At 52.2% G+C, this 18,875-nt stretch overlaps 1 protein-coding gene across 1 annotated transcript; it reads right to left on the bottom strand.

Moving 5' to 3' along the window:
- Positions 1 to 11,013: 11,013 nt before the first annotated feature.
- LOC309828836 (trem-like transcript 2 protein) lies at positions 11,014 to 18,151 on the bottom strand (the record flags this gene model as incomplete). The annotated part of the gene is made up of 5 exons (XM_082664412.1): positions 11,014 to 11,108; positions 11,410 to 11,516; positions 12,468 to 12,888; positions 15,443 to 15,763; positions 18,103 to 18,151. 5 exons carry the CDS (start codon positions 18,149 to 18,151, stop codon positions 11,014 to 11,016), a joined length of 993 nt encoding a protein of 330 aa, XP_082520538.1.
- Positions 18,152 to 18,875: the final 724 nt, after the last annotated feature.

The following is an 18,875-nucleotide window of genomic DNA, read 5'->3' as shown; positions in this document are numbered from 1 at the left end:
TCTTTTGGTTGGAGCATTTAATCCATTCACATTTAAGGTGATTATCGATATGTATGTTCCTATTACCATTTTCTTAATTGTTATGGGTTTGTTTTTGTAGGTCCTTTCCTTCTCTGTTTCCCACTTAGAGAAGTTCCTTTAGCATTTGTTGTAGAGCTGGTTTGGTGGTGCTGAATTCTCTTAGCTTTTGCTTGTCTGTAAAGCTTTTGATTTCTCTGTCGAATCTGAATGAGATCCTAGCCAGGTAATCTTTGTTGTAGATTCTTCCCTTTCATCACTTTAAAAATATCATGCCACTCCTTTCTGGCTTGTAGAGTTTCTGCTGAGAAATCAACTGTTAACCTTTTGGGAGTTCCCTTGTATGTTATTTGTCATTTTTCCCTTGTTGCTTTTAATAATTTTTCTTTTTCTTTAATTTTTGTCAGTTTGATTACTATGTGTCTTGGCATGTTTCTCCTTGGATTTATCCTGCCTGGAACTCTCTGTGCTTCCTGGACTTGGGTGGCTATTTCCTTTCCCATGTTAGGGAAGTTTTCGACTATAATCACTTCAGTATTTTCTCGGGTCCTTTCTCTCTCTCTTCTCCTTCTGGGACCCCTATAATGCGAATGTTGTAGGGTTTAATGTTGTCCCAGAGGTCTTTTAGGCTGTCTTCAATTCTTTTCATTCTTTTTTCTTTATTCTTTTCCATGGCAGTGAATTCCACCATTCTGTCTTCCAGGTCATTTATCTGTTCTTCTGCCTCAGTTATTCTGCTATTGATTCCTTCTAGTGTATTTTTCATTTCAGTTATTGTGTTGTTCATCTCTGTTTGTTTGTTCTTTAATTCTTCAAGGTGTTTGTTCTTTAATTCTTCTAGGTCTTCGTTGAACATTTCTTGCATCTTCTTCTTTTTTTTTTTTTTTTCTTTTTTGTGGTACATGGGCCTCTCACTGTTGTGGCCTCTCCCGTTGTGGAGCACAGGCTCTGGACGTGCAAGCTCAGCGGCCATGGCTCACAGGCCCAGCCACTCCGCGGCATGCGGGATCTTCCCAGACTGGGGCAAGAACCCATGTCCGCTGCATCGGCAGGCGGACTCTCAACCACTGTGCCACCAGGAAAGCCCTCTTGCATCTTCTTGATCTTTGCCTCTGTTCTTTTTCCGAGGTCCTGGATCACCTTCACTATCATTATTGTGAATTCTTTTCTGGAAGGTTGCCTATCTCCACTTCATTTAATTGTTTTTCTGGGGTTTTATCTTGTTCCTTCATCTGGTACAAAGTCCTCTGCCTTTTCATTTTGTCTCTCTTTCTGTGAATGTGATTTTTCTTCCACAGGCTGCAGAATTATAGTCCTTCTTGCTTCTCTATCTTGTATTTCTGTTATTTAAAAAAAATTTTAGAGATGGCTTTGCTGTTCATGCCTTTGAATCTGATCCTTAGAAGTCACAAGTGGCCTCCTCCCAGTCCTCCCCTTCTTGGCTTTTCTGCTGCCTTTGACATCCTTGACCACTGTGCTGGTTATTCTCCTCTCCTGCCCCCTCCACCAACCCATGTTCTTTCTGCTTAGTCCTGCTCTGTCCCAAGGAGACTGACCCCCTCTGGACTGCATCACCCAGGCTCCCAGCTTACTGGCTTACTGATGGGTCGAGTCAAGGGAAGATATTGGCAAGAGTTTGGAGGCCAGGAGGAGAAATAAGTTGGGGTCTTTACTTCCTCCTACTCCCTCCTCATCTGCCGTGGTTTAAACAGGGGCTGCTTTCCTCTGTAGCTACAGCTCTTATTGGTGGTCCCTCTTCCATGGCCCTGGTGCTCACTCAGTTCCAATAACAGAATTCTTTCTCCTTGCTCTTTCAAGTGTGGGGGTGTTAACAGCTCCCAGTCTTTGGATGCATCACGATCCCTTCCCTTACTTGTTCCCTTATCCTTGCCCACTCCTCTGTAAAGAACCCTGTTAAAATGATTGATAATTCAGCCCTTTTGTGTAAGCCATTTTTTCCTGGAAGGAAACTTGGCCTTCAAATGCCCCCTCCTTCTTGGCATTCCTTTCCCTCTTATAGAAGGGAGTGGGAGAGGCTGGAGCACTCTTCTCAGGGGCACATTCATTTATTCTACAAATATTTTCCAAGCACCTACCATATGCCAAGCACCATGCCAGGTGCTAGGGAGATGCAATAAACAAGAGGCAGTTCCTCTTTGTTGCTAGATGTGGAAGTGATGTTGATATTGTAAAATCTGTAGTGGCTGGATTCTAGAAGGTTAATACCTGGGTTTGGGGAGTGAAGTAAGGCCCTCGAATGAGTCATCAGAGAAAGTCTGGGACATATCTGGCCATCTCATCCAGAAAGGCACATGGGCTTCTGGTCCAAGATCGAGTTGAGAAGTCAGAATGCCCATCAGGGTAGAAATCAGGCCAGGCTTTGACCACAGAGATCTGCCAGCTGAAATTGGTCTTGCCATAGTCGGATGCATAATGCCTTAACAATAAAAGAGAATTATTAGAGAATTGCAGCCTTTCTGAAAAGAAAGAAAAAGTTTCTCCAGGGAGGGGCTGATTCCTACCTCTAGCACAGACTGGACCCCACACGGTGGCACTATTTCCCTGTGATGCCCTGGTCTAAGCTAGGTCACAAGTCCTTCCCTCTACACCCAGAGTGTGTTGGGCAATCAGGGATCAACAAGGAAATAAATCTTGAGACCAATGTGCATCTAGCATCAGCCCTTCCTAACATTATCTGGCCATGAGACCCTTTTAAAATTACTCTAAATTTCGAGACATTCACAGGAGTTCTAGAGCAATAATTTGTGCCTTAATTAGAGTAGAAAGCAAAAATAGTCCTAAAGACAAATTAGTTGCTGTGAAATTTGCTTGTTTCGAAAAAAAATTTTTAGCAGAATTTTTAAAGTCTCAATTTAGAAAAATTAGATAATTTTTAAAGACCTAGTATTGAAATTAGAAGACTCAAGATTTAATCGTGCTTACTAAGTAGATGACATAGAGCAAATGATATCAACAGTTACTTGGTAAATACTTCTTGTGCAGTTGAAACATCATACCTTCAAACCACAAGCAATTTCCTCCAGGATCAGCTGCCACACTTAGGTGGTGCCCAGCTTTAAAGGGAGATTATGGCTATTACAAGAATAACTATGTAAAATGTATTCAGCATTTATAAAATCTTTTAAAAACTATATTCAGTTAATCTTTATCAGAAAAATATATGAAAATTCACTCTAAAAAGGTAAAAGTTGTCCATAATCCCACCACTTAAAACACACTAACAGTTATTGAGTGCTTACTATGTGCTAGGCAAACACATACTTTACATGTGTTACCTTATTACCCATCAGGTAGGTAATATTATTGTTCCAGGTAACTGGGATCCAGAGAAATTAAATAACTTACCCAGGATCACACAGCTCATATAAGGTAGAAGTTAGATTTAGATCCACGTAATCTGGCTCCAGAGCCAGTCCTTCATTTTATTGAGTGGAATTTTCCTTCCCTCCTCTAATCCCATTGCCCAGAGATAATCGTAGTGATATTTTGATGTATGTTCACCTACTCTTTTTTCTATGGTCACACACAGAGACAGAAGTGCCCCCAAGGAATGACTCAGAACTCTGGGAACTCCAGGCCATGTGGGCAGAAGGGTGATGTCCTGCCACATCATGGGAAAGATTACTTGGAACTGCAGATTCATCACTTCTCTAGGGTGATATAAAAGGTCATCGAATCCAGCTGCCAACCAGATGCTAGAGCCCCCTGGGCAAAATCCCAGTGAGTCACGCAGCCTCTGCTGCGATCTCACTGCCTCCTGCTCAGACAGCTCGTTTGGGAATGTTTTTGTTAGACAGGACCTTGCTTGCCCTCAGCCATAATGAGATGTCAGCCTTGCTCATAGGACCTGTGTCATGGCCAGAAATGGAGTGAGGGGTTGGAGAGGAGAAGGGAGGGTGGTCTGAGGTCCGGTGGGCAGGTGTGTAAGGATGAGGCCTTCCTCCAGGAGGAAGGCGGGGTGAGTGGCTCTCACTTATGCCACCTCCGCTGTCATCATCCACCTGGAAACCATCAGGCGGGGTTAGAGAAGAAATCCGGCCATGGGTGGTAGTAACCACAGAGTGTGCCCTTTCCCTAGACCCCTGCAGATCCGGGATAGCTCCCCTGCTTGTATTGAAAGATAGAGAAGGGCTGGAATGGGAAGGAGGAGAAAGAAGCAGCCCTGATCACATGCCTGGCACTGGGCCCTCTGAGTCCATGATCTCATTTAATCTTCACTACAACCCTGTAAAATGGTGGTTCCCAACTGGGGGAGGTTGTGTCCCACAAGACGAACTTGCCAATGTCTGGAGACATTTTTGGTTGCCACAGCTGTGCAGTCTGGGGGTATTTGTGCTATTGCTGTCTAACGGGTAGAGGCCTGGGATGCTGCTAAATATCCCACAATGTACAGGATGCGCCCTCACAACAAAGAACTGTTCAGAATAATATCCAGATGTCACAGTGCCAAAGGTAAGAACCCAGATGAAAGTGGGAATGTTATTGGTCCCATTTTGCAGATGAGAAAACTGAGGCTCAAAGAGGTGAAGTGACCGGAAGTGAACTGTCTGACTCCATTTCATCCCAAGAGCCAGGTATCTGTGGGAATGTGGTAGTTGGAGGCATTTGGCAGTCAGCAGTGTGTGGGAGGAAATGAAGTGCTGAGAGGACAGGGGTGAGGGGACAGTGCCTGTCAATGACAGGGCTGATGGCAGCAGTGGTCCTCCTGGTGCTCCTGGTGGTGAGCAGTGTTGAAGCTGGAGGAGGTGACAGGGAGGGGAGCACTCCTATCTATTTGCCCCACACTCCAGGGCTCCCCACTTCTAGCCCCCAGGCCTGGGTAAGCAGAGGCCACACATGGCCCTTCAGATGAATGGAGGTGTCATGCTCAGTAGTGTTGGATTTCCTTCACTGTGACGTGCCACAATTTTAGATTAGGCATCACACTGTCACTTGTATATTGGATGTGTTCTGTAGTCTCTTCTGTTTTCATTTGAACATGTCATACACTTTCAACGTTTAATGGCTCCCTCCACCCTCCCAACCTGTGTTGTCTCCCCTGGATAAATTCCTGCTCAACCAACAAGGCCCAGGTGGTGTCACCTCCTCTGGGGAGTCCCCCAGGAGAGTCCAAACCGTGGCTTTCTCCATCAACCTGTTCCTCTCTTCACTGGACCTCCACCCAACATGCTTCTATGATGTTACCTACCACCCTGCATCATAATCCTTAATTTACTTGTCTGTCTCCCTGGCTGGGCTGTGGGCTCCTCCAGCTGAGGATGGGGTCTCAAGGTTTTTGATTCCCCTCCCGGAGCCTAGCCCCATGCCCTACATGGAGAAGGGAACGAGCCAAGGCTTGGGCAGTGAATGACCCAGCCACCGATCTGGGTCCTCAGGCATCCAAACGGCTGGACAGGCTCCCATAGGGCAGGAGTCTGGGAAGGTGTCACTCAAGCCCTGACCATTGCAGAGAATGCAGGGGATGCTTTGCAACTCTGAAGTTTGCAAGAGGAATACTGAGGGCCTTGGTTAGGGATGACCCCAAAGTTCCCACTCTGACAGGTAAGGACTCCTACTATCAGGGGCAAGTTCAGGCCCTCTGAGGCTTCGGCTGCTATGCCTCTCAGCTCCACCCCCAGGGCCTCATGTCTGCCTCGCTACCTGGCTGTCTCCTGTGTCCACATTTCTTGACCCTCACCCAGTTACCTGTGACCCATCTCGAGCACAGCCCTTTGAGAGGAAGTTGGGGGTCAGGGTCGGGGTAGGGATGCCTGGGAATGGACCAGTAAGCCAGTCTTGTTCAAGCCTGAGGAAGCTCTGCAATCATCACACGTCAATGGAGGAGTCCTGCTGGTAGCAACAAAAAGGGTCAGAGAAATGTGGGTGACGGGAAAGCTAGCAGGCCTTAGTTCTGTGCTGGTTCTGCCCCTGACCAGCCAAAGACCTTGGGAAGGGGCCCTAGTTTTCAGCTATGAAACGGTTGAAGGAAGTGATTTTTAGGGTCCTTTCCAGCCCTAACATCTTGTGATTCAGGAAGTCTGAGAGGCACACAAAAGGAGGAAAGGAACTCACCCTGGGATGTACCAGACAGATGGTTCTGAGACCAGAGTTCCTGGAAGACTCGTAGATTCCACACCAATAGAACCCCCTGAGTTCAGCCATGATGAAGAAGCCCAAGCTGAGGTCATCCTGGCTAGAGAATCAAAGCTACTGGGGCTTGTCCAGAGCCTGGAACGTGGTTAATACAGTACAACTATGTGCTGATATTTCCCTGTGTGGGTTTTCATCTTTAAGCTTTGCTGGGTTGGATACCAGCATTGCACGGAGTTGTCCTGTCCTCTAGTTTACACAGCAACTCTGGCCTCTGTTCCCTCAGGTCAGGGAACCCTGCCAACCGCCACTGCAGGGCTGTGAGATGAGGGCTTCCCCCCTTCAGGGAGCCACCCTCTTTGTGTCTACACTGAGAATGAGCCCCAGAGCCAGCCTCTGGCCACAATGCCACCCTGTCCCTGCCCTCTCCTCCCCAGAGCCCCCTTCATACCTATCTCACTTAGCCATCTCCCCCTCCTCTTGCCCTGATCCCTCTGCCCTCCTTGCCTGCCCCTCATCTGAGGCCAAGAGCACCAGCAGGACAGGTGGCAGCAGGTATGTGGCCTCCCAGGCCACGGGCCCTTTTCTTGAGTTGGGTTGGGGGAAGGAAAGCAAGGGAGCAGGGAAGCCCCTGAGGAGAAAAACCCAGAGCCAGGCGATTCAGCCCATCCACTGAAGCCTGCCTGGAGAAGAGGGGGAGACCTTGGCCTATAGGTGGGACCCTCAGCTGCAGGTGCTACATCTGAGACTAGATAGAGACTCCAGGGGACTCTGGCTCTCTTGTGCCCAGCCTCTTCCCCGTCAGCCTGTCTCACTCCCTCTGGGGTGGAGAAAGCCATAAAAGCCCAGGAGGAAACCATGGTGAAATTGTAATACTGAAGAACAAATCTGACTCCATATCGGATTTGTTTCTTTTATTTTCACCTTTGTATTCTATTGCTTTTGCTTGGAGTTAAGAATGTTGTTTATAGCCTGAAATATACATAATAGCCCATTCTCAAGGCTCTGACCTTTAAAGGTATAACACTTTTCCATTCATATAGAGATCAAAGTTGCACAACAGAGAACCACATTTGTCTTGTTGGAGATTTACAGGAACATGGTGACCTGACCTGCGTAGACAGCTACAGGAACAAAGGATTATCACATCCCCTCCAGGGTCTGGCTGGCACCAAGAAGTTTGCAGCCACCAGCCACATCCCCTCCCCTTTTAGTATAAAGCAAGCCTGAATTCTAACTGGGCTAGGATGGTTCTTCGAGTCACTAGTCCACCATCTTCTCTGTCTGCTGGCTTTCCAAATGAAATCGCTATTCCTTGTCCCAACAGCTTGTTTCTCCATGGATTGGCCTGTCGTGTGGCAAGAAGTACGAGCTTGGACTTGGTAACAAATTAAGAACCTATCTTTCCTCCTTCCTTCTCCCTTCTCTCCTACCACTTCCTCCCAAGCCTCAACTTTCTCCTCCCCACCGAAGAAAAGCAGGGGCTGAAGGTGAATGACAGAGTTAGGGGACACTTGCAAGGTCTCCAGGGGTCAGAGACTTCCCACCCAGGCCTGCCTGGGAATTGGGAAGTTCCACAGGGACTGAGGGAAGAGGGGAAGGGAGATGGAGAGTCATTTCCAGGAATGGAGGTGCAGGGAGGGTCCCTGGCAAGGGTAGGAGAGAACAAAGCTGGGGGCAGGAACATCAGAGGGGAGGGGAAGGGGGAGATGGGTGCAGAAGGAGGGGGAGGGAGAGGAGGAGAAAGGATCTCTGCCCCTCAGGTCATCCCTGTGCCCCAGCTCCCAGCCTGCCGTAGTCACTCCATAGTGTTTGCTGAAAGGCCACACTAATCAAACACATTTTTTAAAATTGTCTTTATATGAGCTACAGAAAAACAATTGTCACAGGCCGTTTACGGTTAATAGAGAAACAACAAAGAAAAGAATCAACCCTGTAAACAAGCAGAGGGGCAGATTGGGCTTGTGGGTAGCAGACTCCGAGGCAGCGATTAGTACCAGGAAGTTTAAAGTGCTCGGGGACCAGGCTGGGGAAGAGAAGGGCAGGGGAAGCAGGACAGACAGGAGAAGTCAGGCTGCCCTTGGGCCACAGGAAGCTCAGGTCACTTTGGGAGCCATTCTGGAGATGGGATACTTTTCAGAACTTGCCAAGGTGGCAGGGGGTGCCGGGGCTTCAGACCACCTGCGTCAATCAGTGGGGGTCGGGGGGCTGCCCTGGGAAGGGTCTGCCCCAGGCGTGAGGCTGCCTTCCGCCTTCACTACTCCCAGCACAGGGGCAAGAAGCCCATCAGCCCGAAGGAGGAGCCGGGCTGCACAGAGCGGCGTCCACCCACGCAGGGTGATGCAGAGTGAAAAGCACATTTGCAGCCATTGGGACTGTGAACCTCAGGCTTGCCTGCTGGCCTCACAGCAAGAACACGTGTGTCCTGTGGGATCAGATCAGGGCTCACAGAGTGAACATCCCATGGGTGCTGGGCTTCCTGTATTTGTTCCTTCCCTTGGCCACAACAGGAAGCCCTTCGCAGGTATGTCCCGTAGTCTCAGTCCATTGCTCAGGAAGACTCCTCGTCTTGTCCACCAAAGGCAATAGCAGCTCTGGCCTGACGCCCACCCCTGCCCTGCACCTGCCTGCCCTGGATCTGCCGGGGGTCTGGATACCCCTGGAGCTCCGGGGAGAAGGGCAAACAGAAGGAGCATGTGAGGGGCCAGGGTTTGAGTAAAATGTCCTGGAGCCTGGAGGTCCAAAGAGGCCACCCTGGCCCATAAGAGCTAGGAAGCTGGGTACGGAGTCTGCACCTCCTTCTCAGCACCCTGTGTCCTTCCTTACCATGGATTCACATGGGAGCAGGCTCCACGGGTGGGAGGTGTGCCTGGTTCCAGGAGCCCCTCATCCTGGGCAAATAAGGATGGTCGGTCCACCTAACAGCTACCCGGCATGACATCAGGTAACAAAGGCCTCTGCCTGGGCCCAGACCATGTCCCCCTACACCCTCCCTAGCCCCTTCCCGTCAAGTACAAAACAGAGAAATAGGATCCGATGGTTTTAAAAGTAGAATGTGACAAGCATCAGACCTGGAAAAGAACTGGAGGACCAAGCAGCACGAGGCTTTTACTCAGTGTATGAGGTTCATGTTAATTCATTTTATCCTGAAAACAGTCTTGAGAGGTAGGAATTAGTGTCCCCTTTCACAAGAGAGGAAAAATGAGGCCCAATACGGTTAGTGACTTGCACAGGGTCCCACAGTGACAGGTGGCATCCCTGGGTCCCGGTCCTGAGCCTCTGCACCCACCAACATCCCGCTCTCAGCCGGCGCAGGGCTGCCAGCGTGTGGTTTTAGGGTGGAGAATAAACACCGTCCTAGTTACACACCAGGGTCAGGAGGACGGTTATCACTGTGTGTGTGTGTGTGTGTGTGTGTGTGTGTGTCCTGGCACCAGGTCTGTCAGTTCCTCAGTCTGAGTCTCCCCTCTAGTGCCTTCTCCTGGACATAGGAAAGAGGGGCTGCCTCCCTGCTGTCCCCCAGGATTGCCCCCTGCCCCTTCCTCCCTCCCCACTTCCATCCTGGAGTGGCACCTGCAGGCTGGCTGCCCACCAAGGCCCCAGCTGTGTCACTCCCCTGACTATGACATTTGATCTCCCACCTGGGAGGGCTGTGTCCCAAGGCCAAGGGTGGGCAGGCCACATCTCCCCGCAGTCTCTCATTCCAGTGGCTCCAGGCTGGTGGATACCCCTCCCTAGGGGAGGAATGCAGTCCATATTCTTCAGCCTTCGCTGCAGAAGAAGCCAACTCTGAGGCACGAGCCAGTGAGGCAGGGGCAGACGCCCCCGGCCATTGGGCCCCTGGCCCAGGCTCCTTAGCTCCATCCTCCCTGCCCCTCCCAGCCCAGGCAGTCCTCCAGGCTCTGGTCAGCTCTGAGTTGTCTTTGCTGTGTCACCAGTGGGTCCTCTCTTCTCAGGAGACAATGAGTCCCCAGAGGGAAGGTGACACCCCCCTTCTCTGAGCCATGGCCTCCCCTCCAGTGGACTCTCAAGGGCCCCCTGTTCTCTTCAGGAGCCCAGACCCGGAGCCTGGGTGTGGGAACTGGGGGAGAGAGCCCTGATCAGCCTCTGCATGCAAGTCGAGGGACAGGCTGGTCCTGCGGGTGAGGGGTTCTCAGCTGCGCGGTCACAGCTCTCCCTGGAGGGGCCGGCCAGCAGGCAGCAGCAGCGGGAGTGTGGGCTCTGCTGGCTCCCAGGACTCGACGGACAAGCAGCCACAGTCAGATCAGGGCCCATCTAGAGGCCCCATAGAGGACACTTGGCCCAGGGGGTGGGGGGCTTGGACAGCTCTGGGATCCCCAACACCTTTGGTGACCCCCAACTCTTAGTCACTGTTACTTCTCTTCCAGGGTGGGACCCTTGGGACACGGGCTGTTTCTGGACTCTTTCTTCCCCCAAGGGCATGGGGACGCTTGAAAAGAGCAGAGGGAAACTGAGGACAGAGCCCCGGGTGGGGAGAGGCAGCCCTAGCTGTCCACCGCTCCCCCCATCAACTTGATAGTAAGAGGTTCCAAGGCCGATGGGAGCTGAGGTCTCTGTCTGCAAACAGCACACCTGGGGCTTCTCTGCCATCCAGCCAGGGCCCAGGAGTCTGTGGCTCTCAGCAGAATCACCTCAGTGGCTCCCCCCCTACCCCCAGGGACTTCCCACCTGGTGCCCCCTGCTCTGCCCCCTGTCCCCCGCCAGGTTCCGGGCAGCCCAGGGGAACTGAGAGGATGCAGTGCAGCCTCCGGTTCTGGGAAGGCCTGAGTCCAGCATTGCACAGTCCTCATCCCCAGCCTGGCTCCAATCCAGACAGGTCCCCATCTTCACTCCTCCTCTGGTCTCCCGGGACCCCTCTGGGAGAAGCTCCCCCCCACCATACAGTTAAGTGGCTTCAGACCAAGCAGGCTTCCACGGAGGCTCTGGTCTTGTGGACGGGTCCCTCCAGGATCTGGCAGGATCACGGCACATGCTGTAGCCTGCGAGGATGGGGACAGAGATGAAGAGGGCGGTCCTCCTGCCCACCACGCACAGCTCCTGGACCAGCCCAGCCCCTCTGCCTCTGCCCTCCGCTTGCTGTTGGCTCAGCCCCAGAAGGCTACGCTGAGCTGTCGCCGCCTGCCCACCCACCTCCCTCACCTGGGTGCTGTATGGTCCTCCTGACTGGACACAGGTGAGGACACACCATCTGGGGACCGAGGGGAGTCGGGAACTTTGGAAAGGGTGTCAAACCCCCCAGCGCTCTGTCCTCGGGGGGCCAGGAGGGTGGGCTCTACTCACTTCCCATGTGTCTCTTCTTCCAGAACCCATAGACCACGATCAGCATCACAGGCACTGGGAGCAAGGCCAGCACCGCCACGAGCACAGCAGGATAGAAGTCCTGGTGCCTGCGGAGACAGGACAGAGTGCGGAGGAGGTGAGTACCAGGGTGCCCCACCCTGGCCCACGTCTTTCTGCGCACCACGGGAGAGGAGTGGGACCAGGGGAAACCTGCCAGTCCCCGTGGGGAGTGATGGCCTCTCTTCCTTGGGGACCCAGCTGTGGGAGAAGGAAGTGAGGTGCTCAGAGGTCAGGGGATGAAGCCCACTGCCCCCAGCGAAGGGAAGCGTCTCTCCACTTTAGAGCCTCTCCTCCATTATTCCCCCAAATCTGCTGAGGACAAGGCTCTAAGAGACCCGCATTTGTGACAGGAGAGACCAACGTTCGTACTGTCCTCGTGGTGACTGAGGATGGTACTTGCCACCTTTGTCCTCTGGAACAGATGCTGTGGGCACTCTGCCTATATTCCAATAACCAACAGAGTGGGTGTATAAATACCCCAGCTCCCTTGCCCTCCAGCTGGCTGCTAGACATTGGACCCTAGAGTCTCCCCAATGGGATTGAGCTCTTGCTGCCCACAGTGATAACCAGCCTCAGTAAGCTCTCTATCTGCTGCCTTCCCTTCCCTGTCTCACTTCCCCATGCTCTTTGCAGTGTTCCAAATACAATGTGAATCCTGGTCTCAGAGTCCACTCCTCAGGGAACCCAAATTAAAGTGTCCCCATTTCCCACTTCCTACTGCCCAGGCTGCTCCCCTTGTCTGGTCCCTACCCTCTCCTCTTCATCCACAGACTCGTTTGCTGACCCAGCCCCTGCCCTCCTTTCCCACTGCCATCATTTCTGTCCCATGTCCATCCCAGCTTCCCTCTCCCACCTCCCATTCAGCAACAGGCCAAACTGAGTTCCCAGTGGGTGAAAGGGGCTGGTCTGCTGCAACATTTCGCCTTGGGGTCTGTCCAGGCACCAAGAACTGTTGCCATGTCTGGGAAAATGGCATTCAACCCAGGCCCCCCGGGTACCTGCTGGGGGATAATAGGTTGAGGAGAGACCTGCCAGTGGGGCACATTCCCGTGGTGGGCGATCCCATGGTGCACAGGTGCCCAGCCTTAGTGGGGGTGGAGGCTGGGCCAGCAGCGGAGGCTCCGGCATTGCTGGGAGAGGCAGTCACTGTCTGGGACCCCATGGTCCTACTGGGCCCCGTGGTGGAGGGGCTGGTGCCAGTGAAGCCGTAGCCCGTCACAGAGGTCAGTCTGATGCTCCCTGAGGCAGGGAAGGGCAAGAGTCTAGCCAAGGTGAGAAGTCCAGGTGTGAACACCGTCGTGCTGGTGGTGAAAGGGGCATCAGGGCCTGAGGTGAGGGCTGGGCCTGCTGTGACGACAGTTCCACTCTGGAGGATGGTGGGCAGCTTCGTAAGAGGAGTGTTTCTCTTGGTTGTGGAGGCTGAGGGACCAGAGAGGGAGGAAGGTGAGACTGAGTCGGGGGCCTTGGTGCTGGAAGCAGCTCCCGGCAGCCCACACACTTGTCTGGGTCGGACCTGTCCTTGTCTTTTGCTCCTTGACCTTGGACCTAGGATTCTGCTCTGCTGAGGGACCAGGTGCGTGCTTGTTCAGAGGGTGAGGTCAGGGAGGAGGAAGTAGGCACAGGAAAGAAGGAAGAGCCTTTCACAAAATTTTTAGTGTCCCCTGTCAGGCCACCTGGGCCAAGAGGATACTTCCCTCCCCACCCCCATCTCTCTTGTCACTTCCTGGACCTTCCTCATTCCTGTAAGTCAGAGATTTCTCTGCTCTGATGTTGAACATGAACTTTCCCAGTTGCTCCATGATTGGTGACTGGGATCCAGAGATGAAGACAAGGAAGCATCAAAGGCCCAGACCCCAAAGAACGCCATGAGCAGCGGGGCCAGGTGCCTTCCTTGCGGGCTTATTAAGAGACACAGGAACTGGTCCTGCCACCTTCCTGCATCAGTTCAGGCCTTTATCATCCCATTTTCTAGAAGAAGGTTGGACTTTGGATGGTGGAAGAGGAGGGAGTGGTAGGAGCTGTGAGGGCTCAGTCTAGAAGGCAGTGTTGACTCTTTCTCATCAGGGAACAGGAAAATAAAGAGAGAGGGGTGGTGAGGGGGAGAGGGATGGTGAAGGGGAGAGGGCTGCTGCTGGCTGCTGCTGCATCCCACTACTGTGCATGCAAGGATGCACTCCTGAGAGCCAGATGGTCACCGTGGAAGGCGCCCATTTTTCTGGGCGAGGGAGCCAGAACAAGTGGCATTGGTGAGGGTGGGGTTGGGGGAAGGGGCTGATCTGGAGCGAGATCTCCCACATCATCCTACTCAGCAGTGTGAAGAGACCCCCAAAGGACCTTTCAAAGAACTCATACACAGGTGCCTTGGGAGAGCCAGCATTTGGCCACAGAGGATCCAAGAGTGGGCAGAAAAGGAGTGACATCCAACAGAGAGAGACCTCCTACAAGGGTCAGTGAAGTCACACAACCGTTTCCCTCTCCTTCATCCCTGCTTCAATATACCAAGGGGTTGGGAGGGGCAGGGCCAGGAGGAGGTGATGGAGAGGGGTACCCCTTCCCTACCTCCTGAGATCAAGGAGGGGGAGCTGGACAGCAGCAGTCCCCCTTCTCCACTTCAAGTGCCTGGGGCCATAAACCTGGTTTTCAGGGGGGACTGGAAGAGCATATATTGCTAGAAGATTCGCCTTTTTAATTGCCTGTGCATTTTTTATTTCCTAATAATTGAAAAGGTCTGCAAAGTTGGAATCTCCCCAAACTGTGGTTAAGCGGTGGAAAGTGAGATCTGACATAGTACAACAGAGGGATACACTAAGGGAAAAATAAAACCATTTCATGTTTGTATCCCTGCAAATTAAGACTTCAATAAATTGGTTTCGACTACTTCCCTAGGGCTAAATCAGAACCCGGAGAGGGAAGGAATGAGATTTGCTCCATATCTTAGAGACAGCAGTTACCCTAGCTCAGACCCAACAGAAGAAGGGGATGCAGTTGGGTTAGGGGAACAGGGAAGGGTGGATAATAAGTTTCACAGTCACTGGCTGCTCTTTGTCTGGCTCCTCACCCTTTCCCATCTTATAAATGTGGAAGGAGCACAGGGCTACATTCTTGGCCCTCCTCTCTTTTTCTACACTCAAGGGAGAGTTTTGATAACCTTAAAGACAAGGCACCATATCACCTCCTCTAAACTCTCCCATACCTTCCTGTTCTACCTAGGATAAAACTCAAACCCCAAATCAGGGACTGTAGGGCTGCTGTTTGCCTGTCCAACCTCATCTTCTATCACTCTGCCCCACCCTCAATATGGACCAGCTTCTTCTCACCTCAGGGACTTTGCACATGCAGTTCTGCCCGCCTGGAAAGCCCTTTGAATCACCCACTTTCAACAGGGCTAGAAAGCTCTCATCACACGCAGGCTCTGCTTGATGTCATCTGCTCAGGGAGGTCTTCTCTGATTCCCCACTAATTCAGTAGCTCCCCCCACCACTGAACTTTCTAGTTCATCACATTGTTTTATTTTCTTAAGAACATTTATTGTTATCTGCAACTGTTTATCTGACAATGTGCTATTGCCTGTCACCTCCCATAGGGTAGGAATGGGTCCGGTTTTGCTCACCACTGTATCCTCAGAGCCTAGAATAGTGCCTGGCACAGAATCAGGGCTCAGTGAATATATATGGAACAGATGATTGAATAAAACAAGCACAGAGAGTCCTGAGTTCTAATCTCATCTCGTCCACTTGCTAGTTCTGTGACCCTGGACAAAGTCAGAGCCGCAGGGACTTTTTAGATCTCATTTCCTTCATCTGTAAAAGGGCGACAAGCATGCCCATGAAGCTGTCTGTAAAGGAACGGTGAAAACCCCACTGTACATCATGCCTATTGCTGGATTATTATTATTGTTATATTTGATGCCAGTGGAGTACAGGGCGGGGAGGACACCCCCCCAGCATCCCAGTGCCCCCGCAGGCCTGCTCACCTGGAGACACTTCCAGCAGGAAGCCCATCAGAGGGTAGAGGACGCCAGAGCTGTTGCGCATGCACCAGTACCGGCCCGAGTCCTGGCGCCTCAGGGCCGCCATGGTGATACTGACCACCTTGGCCTGGGTATCGTCCTGCAGCAAATAGCGCGGCCCCTGCACCCCAACACGGGTGAACACAGTCTCGCACTTCTTCCTCCTGATTTTGCACCAAACCTTACCCTCTGTGTGGTTTTTGCGGCTCTTGTAGGAGCACTGCACAGACAGAGTCTCCCCTTCAAAGTGCCGCACTTTGGAGTACACGCTCTCGACAGGGGCACCTGGGGAGACACGACTTGTTGAGAAAGGAGGAAGGAAGCATCTTGAAACTCAAAGCTCATGGTGAAGGGAGAGGAGGTGGATATTGCTCTGCTGTCATGGAACTCAAGAGTGTGAAGAAGAAATACAGCCCAACTCCAATGGAGGGGGACACAGGCTCCTCCCCCAGGGAGCTCTTGGTCTGCTGGAGGAGACACTAGCCCTGCCCTGTAGTTCCCAGACTGATGGGGGAGACAGTAGTCCTGTGCCCTTGGGGAATCCTAAAATGATGAGGAAGATACAGGGCTAGCGCTACGGGGACGCCCAGTCTGATGGTGGAGACACAGGCCTAGCCCACAGGGAGCCCCTAGTCTAATGAAGGAAACTCAGTCCTTACACTCAGGGAACTTCAACAGACGCAGCCGTTTTCTTTGCGGCATTTTCTAGTCTGATGGGAGAGTAATAAGCCCTGTCTTCAGGGTCTTGTGGGAAAGAGTCAGGTCCTGCCCTCAATAAGACAGAGACACAGACACAAACGCAAGTCATCATTCTGAAATTCCAGAGCACAACGAACTTAGGTAGATAAGAAAATTCAATCTTTGAAAATATTAAGAGTAATTATTTGTTTCAAAAACAGGTTTACTCTAGTCACCTTTTAAATAGCAAGTTGTCTGAGTTCATTCTAGGTGATGTTTAATTTTAAAATATTCTATGGGCTTCCCTAGTGGCGCAGTGGTTGAGAGTCCACCTGCCGATGCAGGGGACACAGGTTCGTGCCCTGGTCCGGGAAGATCCCACATGCCGTGTAGCGGCTGGGCCCGTGAGCCATGGCCGCTGAACCTGCGCGTCTGGAGCTTGTGCTCCGCAATGGGAGAGGCCACAACAGTGAGAGGCCTGCGTACCACAAAAAAAAGAAAAAAGAAAATAAAATATTCTAGTTACCTAAAACCCATAGATCCGATATGCCCAGACATTTGTATACACTCCCAATGGAGTGTAAACCAAAGAATTCTACAGTGATTCACTGTTCATATGTTGCCTTCTATGCCTAGGAAGAAGCTGTGGTCAGTGAGCTTCATAACCCGTGGTCTGAGGGGAGGGGGTGAAACTAAGGCTGGCGTGGTGAATCAGGGGACAGGGAGAGAGAGAAAGCTGCAGTGAGGGGCCTCCAGCCCTCCACCCACCCTCAGCTTGGCACTTCCTCCTCTAACACCCTCCGAGCCTTCTGCAAACACGCACACAGTTCTCCCCAGTAGGACAGAGTGGACAGCATTTTGGAGTCTAAATAAACATAGGTTAAAACTCGGGTTCTACCACTGACTAACCATGTGAGCAGATCACTTAACGTCTCTGTTTCTTATCTGTCTCTGGCTGGCTCTGAGAACTGTGCCCCAGGACAGTGCCTTGAATGTAGTCCATGCTCAGTGCACGTCTCCTTCTCCCAAATGCAGGTTGCTCTAGACTTTCCCAATGGAACCCAGAGCTGTGACAGCCAAGGGCCCAGCACCCCAGACATCCACCTTAGCTTCCAACCCAGCTGCCGCTAGAGTTGAGGCTTGGAGTAAGGTAACGCCCTCTCTCGTATCACTTTGTCCCATGCAAGTTAAACAGAATGATCCAACTCAATTATTTGGCAGGTGGCAGGTTTGGGGGACCCCAGGGGACACTCTTCTGCCCTGGAAAAGCGGGTCTCTCTGGGAGAGGCGTACAGATAGGGTGACCTTGGAATGGGTCTCCAGGGCACTGTGTTTACATGTGCCCACCTTCCACCCCTCACACAGGAGGTGCCCAGAACTGAACAGGAAATGGTAACTTGGTTGTCATGGCAGCAAGCAAGGCAGGATTGGGTGAGGCCCCCTCAAGGAGCATTTAGTAGATGTGGGGTGGGAGAGGTTGCTTCAGGGATTGCTTCCCTACCCCCACCCCAGGACAGGGCGTAAGGACAGAGGGCGTGGCATCAACGTTCCAAGCAAAAGCAAATTCAAAGCGCACACACGTAAGGTTATGATTCCCATAGGCACCAAACAGGGCTCTCCCGACAGAGGCCAAGGGATGAGGGCTTGTTGTGTGTGAGGAAGTGGGGTGGCCCTGGTCAGAGGTCCTGAGGAAGACAGGCAGATAAAGGGGCCCATGCAGAGAGGGTCCAGAGCTTTATCTTAGTTTGTGAGGCCTGGGTTAGCTTTGCCCAGGGCCAGATACTAGGAGGGCACCTTCTCACCGGTCTCTGCTGGGGAGCTACGAGGTCAGCCAGACCGTCTCCTCCTCCTCCAACCCCACAAGATGACTGAGCAAAGGAAAAGCAGGAAGGGGGTCCAAGAGCAGACCATTCCCTCCCCCGTAAGCCACCCGCCCACCCTCTCACCTGCGACAGGGCCCTGGAGCCACAGCAGCAGCAGCAAGGCGGGAGCCATGGCTCCGAGCAGTGGGGACGGGCACAAGTCCAGCAGGGGGCAGGGATCCGAGGTCAGGGCCCCAGGCCTATGCTGGACATACCACTTGGGGCTGCCAGGGAAGACCTGGGGTTCTAAATATGAAGTTGCCCATTTAGGGAAGTGAGGAAGTTGTGGCAGCCACTGTGACCGGCAGACCGCAGGGGCCCGCAGGGCCTGCGAGAGGGCGGTGCTGGTGCAGTTTCCACCCCCTCTTACTCAAAACTTCAGGCAGGTGTGGCTGCTCCACCCGGCCGGGGCCTCCCAGTCCAGGGAGGGCTCTCGGGGTCAGAAGACTGCTCACCCTTTTTGGATTGCCTCCTGGAATCTGGTCCATTAGGAATGCCGTCCTTTGAAGCCAGTTATTCATCTAGTGGGCTAGTGTGAGGTTTCTAGAACCTCAGGCACAGACGTCCCTGGAATTCTCTGTGCTCAGAGACCCAGAGATATAGGCTATGGGGCTTGGGTGGGGCATCTCAGACCCAACGTTTTTCACGAACCCACATTCACGGGGAGCTTCTTGTAAACGCCCATTTGCTTATTCATGCACTCATTCGTGCATATGTGTGTTCGTTCTGGCACTCTGCCTCTCTCTCTCCCAGGCTCCTGGCTGGTCAGAACAGTCACTCATGCTCACACTTGCAAATAACCCCTTACATGCTCAAATGCAACCTTATTTTTGTCATGGTTAGAGTGACAGGAGAAA

The sequence above is a fragment of the Grampus griseus genome, assembly GCF_964374135.1.
Source record: "Grampus griseus genome assembly, chromosome: 10".
In the NCBI taxonomy this organism is placed as follows: Eukaryota; Metazoa; Chordata; class Mammalia; order Artiodactyla; family Delphinidae; genus Grampus; species Grampus griseus.
The sequence above is the reverse complement of the archived record's forward strand: the minus strand, read 5'-3'. Positions and strand labels throughout refer to the sequence as shown.